The sequence below is a fragment of the Benincasa hispida genome, chromosome 12 (genome assembly GCF_027475165.1).
Source record: "Benincasa hispida cultivar pf3 chromosome 12, pf3_genome.v1.1, whole genome shotgun sequence".
Classification (NCBI taxonomy): Eukaryota; Viridiplantae; Streptophyta; class Magnoliopsida; order Cucurbitales; family Cucurbitaceae; genus Benincasa; species Benincasa hispida.
In genome coordinates, this window is record NC_143489.1 from 74,456,581 (window position 1) to 74,467,873 (window position 11,293).

Consider the following 11,293-nt stretch of genomic DNA (forward strand, 5'->3'; position numbering starts at 1 on the left):
CTCTTTCGCGAGAATCTGTACAGGCTTCTCCTCATAACTTAAGTTGTCATTCAACTGCAATGGCTCAAAGTCAACTACATGGGACGGATCTGTCACATACTTTCTCAACATCAAAATGTGGAAGACATTATGAGTTGAAGACAGTGCTGGAGGAAATGCCAATCGATAAGCTATGTGTCAAATTCATTCCAATACCTCGAGAGGCCCAACGAATCTCATACTCAGCTTCCCTTTCCTGCCAAACCTCAGGATACCTTTCATAGGTGCCACTTTTTAAGAACACTTTATCACCAGTCTCAAATTCTAGGTCCTTATGTCTCACATCGGCATAGCTCTTCTATCTGTTTTGAGCAGTTTGCATACGAGCCTTGACCTTTTGTATTGCCTCATTCATGGACTGCACCAACTCAGGTCCTAGAAATTTCCTCTCTCCTACCTCATTTCAACACACAGGAGACCTGCAACTCTTCCCTAAAGGGCCTCAAAGGGCGACATCCCAATAGTAGACTGGTAGCTCTTATTATAAACAAATTCCATCACATGCAGGTGAGCATCCCAGCTTTCTGAAAACTCTATGGCACAGGCAAGCAACATATCTTCTAATATCTTATTCAAACGTTCTGTCCACCCATCGGTCTATGGGTGAAAGGCTGTATTGAAATCCAAAGGAGTTCCCAATGTTGTTTGAAGACTCTTCCAGAAGTTAGACGTGAAACGAGGGTCTCTGTCCGACATAATGGACATAGGCACTCCATGCAATATCACCACCTCTTTCATGTATATCTGTGGCCACTTATTTACTGAAAAAGTAGACTTTCCTAGGATGAAATATGCTAATTTAGTAAGTTTGTCTACCACAGAACCCAAATCGTAGTGAAACTCTTTGCTGTTCGTGGAAACCCCACAATAAAGTCATAGACATGTGCTCCCACTTCCATTTTGGCACACTCAAAGGTTGTAACAAGCCTACTAGCTTCTGTCTCGGGATTTTCACTTGCTGGCACACCAAGCACTTGTTGACGAACTTAACAATCTCTCTTTTCATGTCATTCCACCAGTAATAACGCTTCAAGTCCTGGTACATCTTGGTGCTGCCAGGATAAAGCGAAAACAGGGAACTGTGAGCCTCTGACAATAACTCATTCTTAATATCATTATCTGTTGGCACGCACAAACATCCATAATAAAGGAGACCACCTTCCGGTGATATCGAGAATTCACCATCATGGCCTTACTCCACCTTACGAACTCTCTCGTCTAGATAAGGGTCACACTGCTGCGCATCAATAATTCTTTGCCTTAGACTCGGTTGCACTGAAAACTGCACTAACTGTGTCGTGACTTTCCCCACTGCCACTGCAATCTCTGTCCGCTCTAGCTCCTTGCACAAATGACTCTGTCTAGTAATGAGGGCTGCTGAATGGGCTACCTTTCTGCTTAGGGCATCTACCACTACATTTGCCTTCCCTGGGTGAACAAAATTTCACAGTCATAATCCTTCACCAGCTCTAACCACCTTTGTTGTCTCATGTTCAACTCCTTCTGAGTGAAGAAATACTTTAAACTCTTGTGGTCAGTGAAAATCTCCATATAAGTAGTGCCTCCAGATCTTGAGAGCGAAAACCACTGCTGCTAATTCCAAATCATGTGTGGGATAATTCTGTTCATGCTTCTTTAACTGAAGAGAAGCGTAAGCAACTACTTTGCCCTACTGCATCAATACGCATCCCAATCTTTTCTTGGACACGTCACTGTAAATGACAAAACCCCCTGATTCATCTATTATAGTAAGAACTGAAGCTGAAACCAGCCTCTGCTTGAGATCTTAGAAATTACTCTCACAAGCCTCATTCCAAAAGAAATGAGCTCCCTTCCAGGTCAACTGAGTCAATCGGGTGGCTATGCGAGAGAAGTCCTTCACAAATCGCCTGTAGTAGCCCGCTAACCCCAGGAAGCCGCGCACCTCACTGCCTGTGGTTGGACGAGCCCAATTCATAACTGCCTCAATCTTTGCAAGATCCATAAAGACTTCTTCCTTCGATACTACATGCCCTAGAAAGGACACCTGCCTCAACCAAAACTCACATTTAAAGAACTTAGCATACAACTTATTGGCTCTAAATGTCTCCAAAACTTTTTGCAAATGCTCTTTAAACCAAGATATCATCAATAAAAACAATCACAAAGGTGTCGAGGAATTCCTTGAACACCCTATTCATCAGATCTATAATACGGCTAGAGCGTTCGTCAACCAGAACAACATCACTATGAACTCATAATGCCCATATCTCGAATGCAAAGCTATCTTAGGTATGTCACTGTCCTTTATCCTCAGCTGATGGTATCCTGACCGAAGACAATCTTTGAGAACACCGTAGCTCCCTGCAATTGGTCGAACAAGTCATCAATCCTGGGGAATAGATTCTTTATGGTCACTTTATTTAATTCTCTGTAAGCAATGCACAGTCGCAATGATCCATTCTTCTTCTCTACAAAAAGTAATGGTGCACCCAACTGTGACACATTGGATTTTAAGTTCCCTTAACTTTGCTGGTGCCATCCTGTATGGAGCCTTCGAAATGGGAGTTGTGCCTACTCCAATTCAATAGCAAAATCTATCTCCCATTGTGGGGGCAGTCCAGAAAAATTCTCTGGAAAATCTCTTACTACCGACTCTGAAGTCAAGGTGACTTCAGCCTCTTTAATGTCAACTACACTCGCCATAATACCCCAGGCTCCTTGGTCAAACAGTATATTGGCCTTCAATACTGAAATCACTTTGGGTAGGACCATGGTTCCAACCCCTTTAAATTTAAAACTGGCTTCTGTAGGAGGGTTAAAGATGACCTCTTTACGGGAGCAATCTATGCTGGCATGATTAGCAGCTAGGCAATCCATGCCCAGTATCACATCAAAATCACGCATATCTAGAATTATCAAGGTCACATCTAATGCATGATTTTCTATCTCTACCTGACATGCCTTTATCTTTTTAGTAGCTAATATGATTCCTCCTGATGGAGTGGAAATTGACAGGGTAAAGAGCAAAGGTTCTGACTCAGGTTCTGACTCTAACATGGTATGCTTTACAAATATGGAGGATATAAACGAGTGTGAAGAGCCAAAGTGTCAAAAATTAATAACTTAATTTTTTTTTTTCATAAGTACTCTTAACCCAAAAAGATAACCACCCAACTACTCACCCAAACTTAACAATTTATGTCGAAAATTTGTCTCTTCCTCGATGAGCAACGTCCCAAAATCTTATGAATCTTGCTTCTGAAAGTCCAATCATAATGGATTTTAACCAAAATGATTTCAAAACAAAACAACACCCAAAACCTCAAGTAAAACACCTAAAACTAAACTCTTACCCAAAACAGATCTGATGCAACCATGATGGCGGTAGGGGATGGGCGGCGACGGACAAATCGAGCAGCACGATGGAGGAGACCGACTAGGAGACGGCACACGAAGAAAGAGATGGCGAGGCACGGGGCTGCTAGCAAACCAACGAGGTGGCAACTCGGCTCTCGGGCTGGGACGAGCGGCACGACACGTGGTTGGGGGCTTCATACGGCTGGCCAGGCAAGGGTCTCGGTGAGCGAGGGTGGGGGCTTGACGGAAGATGCAGCAGCGCGGGGAGGTTGGGGTCTTTGTTTGCCTGAAATCGAAAAAAGGGGGAAGGGGTATGCCCATGAACTGAGAGGGAGAGAAAAAGAATAAATAAGTAAATTATTAATAAAATAAAATAAAATAAAATATTTATTTTATTTTATTCTATTCGATTTTATTCTATGTTACTAAATCATTCTCTCCAACAACTTCCAATTCAAAAAGAATTTAATTAACCCCCTTAAAAATGAAATTAATTCCTGACATAAATTTACAACTTTAATTAATTAAATTTCAGCAGTTATACTTAAAAGTTCAAAATTTCAAAAACGCCATCAATTAAAGGAAATTACTGAGATTACATTACTAACAAAATTTAGGATGTTAAAATATACATATATGCTTTTGATTAAGATATCATGATTGAATTCTCCACCCCACAAATTATATTTTATATGTATAGCAGAGTGATGTATACATACGAAATGAGAGTGAAAAAGTAAAATACTGACGGGAGTTAACTTGGTAGTTTTACTGTCAGTGAAAGGCAAAAAGAAAAGGTAAATAACACTCATGAAAGTCAACAGACTTTTTATCCATATCATATGGTAGATGTGCTACCAATACCATTGCCTGCTGGTAAAATGTAAAATCATGATTCCATTTGCTTCTTCATTTGATATAACTATAAATAATTGCAATAAAATATTTATTATCTATTTTTAAGGATTAATCTTGAAATTAGATATTCGATTATTTATCTTTATATTATTAAAGATATGTATATATATATATATATATATATATATGTATCAATAGGGGAAAGAAAGTTTTAATTGTGCATGTGAATATATTTGCTTCCTTTTTGGTGTGAGGAGTTTCTCTTCATCAATTCCCATTTATACCAACAATCGCTTTTTGAGGGAACCAAATTTCAACTTATGTCCAAAGAGTGACGTTTAAATTAATAATTAATCCATCTAACATAATTAAGGAAATGGAGAATATTGTATTATTTTCAACCAAATAATAATAATTAGATTAAAAATATCATTTTAGGTCCATAATTTGAAATTTTTTCAATTTTAATCATTATACTTTCGAATGTCTAATTTTGGTCTATACACTTTTACTAAATCTTAAATTAGCATTAACACTATAAATTTTGAAAATATGTCCGTACGTTCATTAAATCTTAAATTTAGCATTTATACTATAAATTTTGAAAATATGTTCACACATTGTATTTTCTTGCATGAAAATTATCATTATCACTATTTAGCCTATTTCAATCAAAATTAATTGTAAGGAACTAAATTTAAAACTTATTAAATGTACCAAGACTAAATTAAATATTTAAAAATAAGACTAAAATTGAACAAACTCAAGAGTATAAGGAGTAAAATAGTATTTTAACCTAATAATTATAATAATAATAAAGATCAAATGAGAAAAGAAGAAAACAAGTTTAATTTTTTTTCTGTTCGATAAACTACTTTTTATATACATATATATATAATAGATATGAAATTATTCAAACCACAAGTCTATTAATAGTTTTAATAAGAATATATTTCTTTCTTCAAATATACAAATATAATGTTAACATGATCATCAAATCAGTTTTTTTTTTAAAAAAAAAAAAACATGTAAACTTTACATAATATAATTTTGATAGATTACTACACATATTCGGTACAAGAAAGTGAAGAGAGATGGAATATATAATTTGCAATCAGAGACATAAATTTTTGACCACTTATTTATAATGTAGTCGGCAAAAACCCAAAGAATTAAAGGGGAGTAAATATAAACATTATGGTACCAAAATTTGACATGGGCGTGACAAGACCTGAAAGGAAGAAAAAGGAAAAAGGGGAAGAAAACAGTTCATATATATATATATATATTATTGAACAATATTTAATTACAGTCTAAGTTCATACATCTTATTTTTCTACACTAAAAAATAATTTTTTTATTAGATACAATGAAGACTATTCAATAGATGGATGCAACTCGAGTGCATCCAAGTTTTTTCCTATATTACATGTGTGGAGAGTTGAGGATTAATTTAAGAGACCATTTTTTTCTCGGACATTCTGGATTTCCATGGAATGAGCATATGGATTACCATATTTGTTTTGTGATATTGTAAGATGTCCCGACATTTGAAGATTCCTGGACATCTTAGGATGCCCGGATGGAGGACATTTGGAGAGTTTTGGATCCCCTCCTGAAAGATGGATTTTCCAGATTCTCGAGTTGAGGCCATTTCCATTTTCCATTTTTGTCCTTCTTATATATATATATATATATCATTTATATTATATAATTAAAATAAATACAGTCAACCACCTATATCATATATTTTTAATTATATCGTAATTCTTATCATTTTTTAGCAATATACTTAAATTTAAATTTAAATGAATATTTATTTTATACAAAAATCTTAAATTGTGATATATTATGTTGTTGAGAAAAATAACATATAAAAATAATATAAATTATATTAATCTTAAAAGAAATTCAAATTAATAAAAACAAATATATTATATATGTTCACATTATATCTAATTAACTATAAACTAATAAATAGTCCTAAGGACATTCTTGAAACATTATATCCAGACATTCCCGAATGAAATAAATACAGTTACCAAAATATTTTCAGGTAACTATAAAAATATTTCTACAAAATAAATATGGTATTCTAAAAATGTCGAACATATATAATTCTTAATACCTATAATTTCGGACATCATCTAAGATTATGATTATCCACATTTTCGAAAAACAATCTGCCCTTAAGAATAATAGTCCAAAAAGCCACCCGTTAAATAATGGAGTTCCCTTTAATATAAAATAATAAATATAAAATTTGTAATAGAATCCAAGCCATTGTCAAATATATATATATATTATTCCCATGCATCACATTTTAATTAATTTATTATTAATTTTATTTTTCTCTTCGTCCCATCTAACGGGCCCTGAAAGCGCAATCCCTACCCCATCACCTTTTTTCTTGTTGCGGTGGTTGTGGATGCTTCCCTCTCTCTCTCCTTCTCTCAAAACTGAGAGAAATTCAACCACTATAATTATTATTTAAAGAAAAAAAAAAGTTCATTTACTTTTTTTTTTTTTTTTGACAACATATGTGATATGACAGCAACTTCAAAGTTGATAGTACAAACAATTTATGCTAGTTAAACTATTTTTGTGTCGATCGTTTACTATATCAATCCGTATTATTTGGATCTTTTTGGATGCATAATAAATTTACTAGTTGTGTTTATTAAATCAATCTTCAAACAAAATGTGATATACATTTCTATAGTTTAAAATTTGTCTTGTAGAAATATGAACGACTTTAGAAGTATCTTTTTATAATATAACTTTGAATATTTAGTTTTGTGATTAATAGATCTTGACTTGTTCGATATTTTTAAAATTCATAAACCTATCTAATACCATGTTGAAAAGCTAGGTTCATTTTTGTGTTTAATATATTTAAGAGTTTTTTAGGTCTCTCTTTTGGTAATTATATGCTTTTTAAAAGTTAGATCTATTTTCTCTTAATTTTTTTACCTGCACATTTCTTAAATAAAAGAGTTGAATTTTTAGTCAAATTCTAAAAACAAAAGCTACTTTATTAGTTTCTAAAATTTGATTTTTTTTTTTTTTTTTTTTGAAATAATGTTAAAAAGTGAAGTAAAAAGGGTATTTATAGGCTTAATTAATTTTTAAAAACTAAAAACAAAAAAGTCAGATGACTACGGGAGGAAATCTTAAAATTTTGAATAAAAAGAGAAAATTCAATCAAATCACTTTCGACCTTTTAAAATCTATAGATTAGTTAGATATAAAATTATATTGTTTTGAGATTTGATTAGATACTTTTAGAGTTTAGAAATTAAACTTATAATTTAATCTATCAACATAATTATTGTAAAAGAAAAAGTACGAGATAGAGGATTGAACCTTTGATCTTTAGGGAGGAAGACTATGCCAATTACTATTAAGGTAAAACTCACTTTAGAAAATTGTCAATATTCGAGACACTTACATATATATAAAAGAGTTCAATAGATTAAATGAAGACTAATTTAATTAATAGGACCTTGTTTGATAATCATTTAGATTCTGTTTGATAACAATTTAGGTTTTAGTTGTAGTTTTTAAAATTTATGTTGTTTTTCCTCAACTTTCTTATTATAATTCACTTGGACATGGTTTTGAAAACATTAGAAGAAGCTACGTTGCTAACAAAAACAAAGAAGTTTATAAGTAGAAATATTGTTTATAAACTTAAACTTAAAAAATGAAAAAGCAAAAATCAATGCTTCATTTGGTAATCATTTAGTTTTTAGTTTTTGTTTTTTAAAATTAAACCTATAAACATTACTTCCACCTCAAAATTTCTTTCAACATTACTTCCACTTCAAAATTTCTTTCTTAGTTATCTACTTTTTACCAATAATTTTAAAACTAAAAAAAGTAACTTTTAAAAAGTTGTTTTTGTTTTGAAATTTGGCTAAGAATTCAATCTAATACTTAATAAATATACAAATTATGGTAAGAAATGAAGAGGAAATAGACTTAATTTTCAAAAATAAAAAACAAAAAACGAAATGGTGACCAAACGGACCCAGATGATCATGAAACAAAACCTTGTTTTTTTCTTTTGATTCTTGGAAATCATGCTTGTGTTTCTCACATTTTCTTTCCAATAGTTTTCATATTTATAAAAAAGAACATTTAAATTGTTAGTCAAATTTAAAAAACAAAAGCATTTTTTTTTATGTATACAATAACTTCGGTTAGCTTCAAAAACATTTATTTCTTCTGTTTTGAAATTTGACTTAGATTTTAAATATTTATTTGAAAACTCATTATAAAAAATAAGAGTATACTTAAATATTATATCCTAAATCGTACTTATCTTTCTACCGCTCAATCCAACTTAAGAGCAAAAAATAGTTAAAAAAATATTTGAGTTCACATCACACAAATAATAATTCGACCTCTACATTAGACTATAAAAAAAAGACAAGAGTCTAAAATGTATATAAATATTTTGAACGAGTAATACGAAAAAAAAAACACAAACATAGATTTAAAAAAGAGAAATAGAATTAAAAAAAAAAAAAAGAAATGATTCGGAAAATTAGAAAAAGTAATATTGAATGAGGAGGAGAGTGAGAAAGAAAGAGAAAGGTGAGTGGTTGTTTGAGAGGTGGTTTTCGGGGGAGATATTAAGGTCGAGTGTCGTAGTTTTAGATGTGGGCATGCGCCCTTACTCCCACACTCTCTCTCTCTATGTGGGTCCCATTTCCTTTCTCTTTCTTTATAGGTAGCTCGCTCTTCTCCAAGCATAGTAAAACTAACCCACCCACACTTTTCCCTTTTTTTCTTCTCTTTCTTTAAATTTTTAATTTTTTTTTTTTAAAAAAAAAAACTTTTGTTTTCTCTCTCTCAAATCCCCAACTATATATTCCACGTCCTTCCCCTCTCTATGTTCCTAAATTTAAAAAAAAAAAAAAAAATACAGCAAAACATTGTGTAATGCAAAAAATGAGCATCTCTGTCAATGGCCAATCCCAAGTCCCTCCTGGCTTCCGCTTCCACCCTACTGAAGAAGAACTCCTCCAATATTACCTCCGCAAGAAGGTTTCTTTCGACAAGATCGACTTAGACGTCATCCGCGACGTTGATCTCAACAAGCTCGAGCCTTGGGACATCCAAGGTACTACTACTCCAATCATATTCTCATTTCCATTTCATTTAAATCTCTCTAACTCTTCTCATCATTTTCACTAGAGAAATGCAAGATCGGAACCACCCCACAGAATGATTGGTACTTTTTTAGTCATAAAGATAAAAAGTACCCAACGGGGACTCGGACCAACCGAGCCACTGCGGCTGGGTTCTGGAAGGCTACTGGTCGTGATAAAGTCATTTATAGCAATTGTCGTAGAATTGGAATGAGAAAGACGCTTGTGTTTTACAAAGGTCGAGCCCCTCATGGTCAAAAGTCTGATTGGATTATGCATGAATATCGGCTTGATGAAAATTCCACATCGGAATCCAATAATGTATGTCTAATTTCATATCATATATATTTAATATATTAATATATAAATTTGGTAACTGAATTTTTTTGATTGATTTTTGATTTAGATGATGAAGGCAACGAGCGTTGTGATTGGAGATGGGGGACAAGAAGAAGGGTGGGTGGTGTGTAGGATTTTTAAGAAGAAAAACCACCATAAAACCCTAGATAGTCCAATGAGTTCTACAACTGCTGAAACGACGTCGTCTTTATTGCTTGATTCTTGCAATGACGGTGCATTAGAGCAAATCATTCACTACATGGGAAGAACCTGCAAAGAAATCATTGAAGAAGATCAAGAAGAAGAAGACAGCATCGGCGTCGGCGTCGGCGGTGGGAGGTTACTCCGTCCAATCGACACTTCCTCCGCCGTTATTAATGGCGGAGGTAGTTACCTGGACAGTAGATTCTCCAAACTTCCAAACCTGGAAAGCCCAAATTCTACCAGCACTCATAGCTGTTACCAACCCATTAACAACCATATGGGCCCCACCGATCCAATGATAATTTCCGGCTCTGGCTACCAATTGGAGCCCTCTTCCTTCTCCGCCGCCCCTCACAATTGGGCGGCATTCGACCGGCTAGTGGCGTCGCAGCTCAATGGCCAAATCGAAGTCTCCAACATGATTTATTACAGTGATCAATTGCCAACCCCAACTCTACGTGGAACGGCATCGTTTTCATCCAAATCTTCATCTTCTTCTTACAACGCCGCCAACGCCGCAGCCGCCGTCGCTCAAGATTACAACAACGTCGATACGGAGCTGTGGAGCTTTGCCAGGTTGTCGTCTTCTGACCCGTTATGCCACGTGTCGAACACTCCAATATAATCATACATGGAAATGAGGAAGACGGAATAATTTTACAGAAGAGAGAGGAATTTAAAAAGGTTTTTAATTAATTAATTAAATATTTACAAATATGATCAATGATAATATATAGATCAAACCTATCATAATTCATGTCTTGCATCATATTAGGAAGGAAGAAAGAAGAAGAAATGATCATATGTAACATAAATAAACACAAAATTCAAAAAGTAAAAGGTTAATCAAATTCAAGAGGGTTTTAGATGGGGTCACATTGTCAAACTCCAAATTATTTTTTCTTTTTTTATAATTCATTTTATAGAGTTTAATCATTATTTTCTTTTTCCTTTCTTTTTTTTTTCCCATAACCTGTAACCTCTTTCTTCTAGAATCTCTTTGGGATTTAACTTTTCAAACAGTAAAAGTCAAAACTTACTATAAAATTGTGACTACTTCATAATTGAATGAATTTGTATATCTCTCAATAACACTAGATATAAACTCAAGAAACTTTTATGGCTTTAATGGTTCAAAACTACTAGTTATGCTATAGTGATTGTTACAGTGTTGATATACTTATAATTTATCATAACCCATCAACTTAAATTTTTGTGCAATCAGTAATTTAACATAGTATCAGAGTAGAAGATTGTATAGTCAAATCCCTATAATATCAATTCTTGTCTAATGATTTTGATTTTCACATAAATGAAAGGGAGTATTAAAGTGTTGATACAATTAAAATATTTTA

General features: G+C 33.4%; 2 protein-coding genes across 2 annotated transcripts; one reads left to right on the forward strand and one right to left on the reverse strand.

Annotated features, from left to right (window-relative positions):
* Positions 1-2,592: 2,592 nt before the first annotated feature.
* Positions 2,593-3,078, reverse strand: LOC150032190 (uncharacterized). The gene has a single exon (XM_090308437.1). It carries the CDS (start codon positions 3,076-3,078, stop codon positions 2,593-2,595), a length of 486 nt encoding a protein of 161 aa, XP_090164563.1.
* A 5,919-nt stretch (positions 3,079-8,997) lies between these two features.
* On the forward strand, positions 8,998-11,077 carry NST1 (NAC (No Apical Meristem) domain transcriptional regulator superfamily protein). The gene is made up of 3 exons (XM_039019842.2): positions 8,998-9,367; positions 9,442-9,716; positions 9,802-11,077. The coding sequence occupies exons 1-3, from the start codon at positions 9,187-9,189 to the stop codon at positions 10,561-10,563; spliced, it is 1,218 nt and encodes a 405-aa protein (XP_038875770.1). The 5' UTR covers positions 8,998-9,186; the 3' UTR covers positions 10,564-11,077.
* Positions 11,078-11,293: the final 216 nt, after the last annotated feature.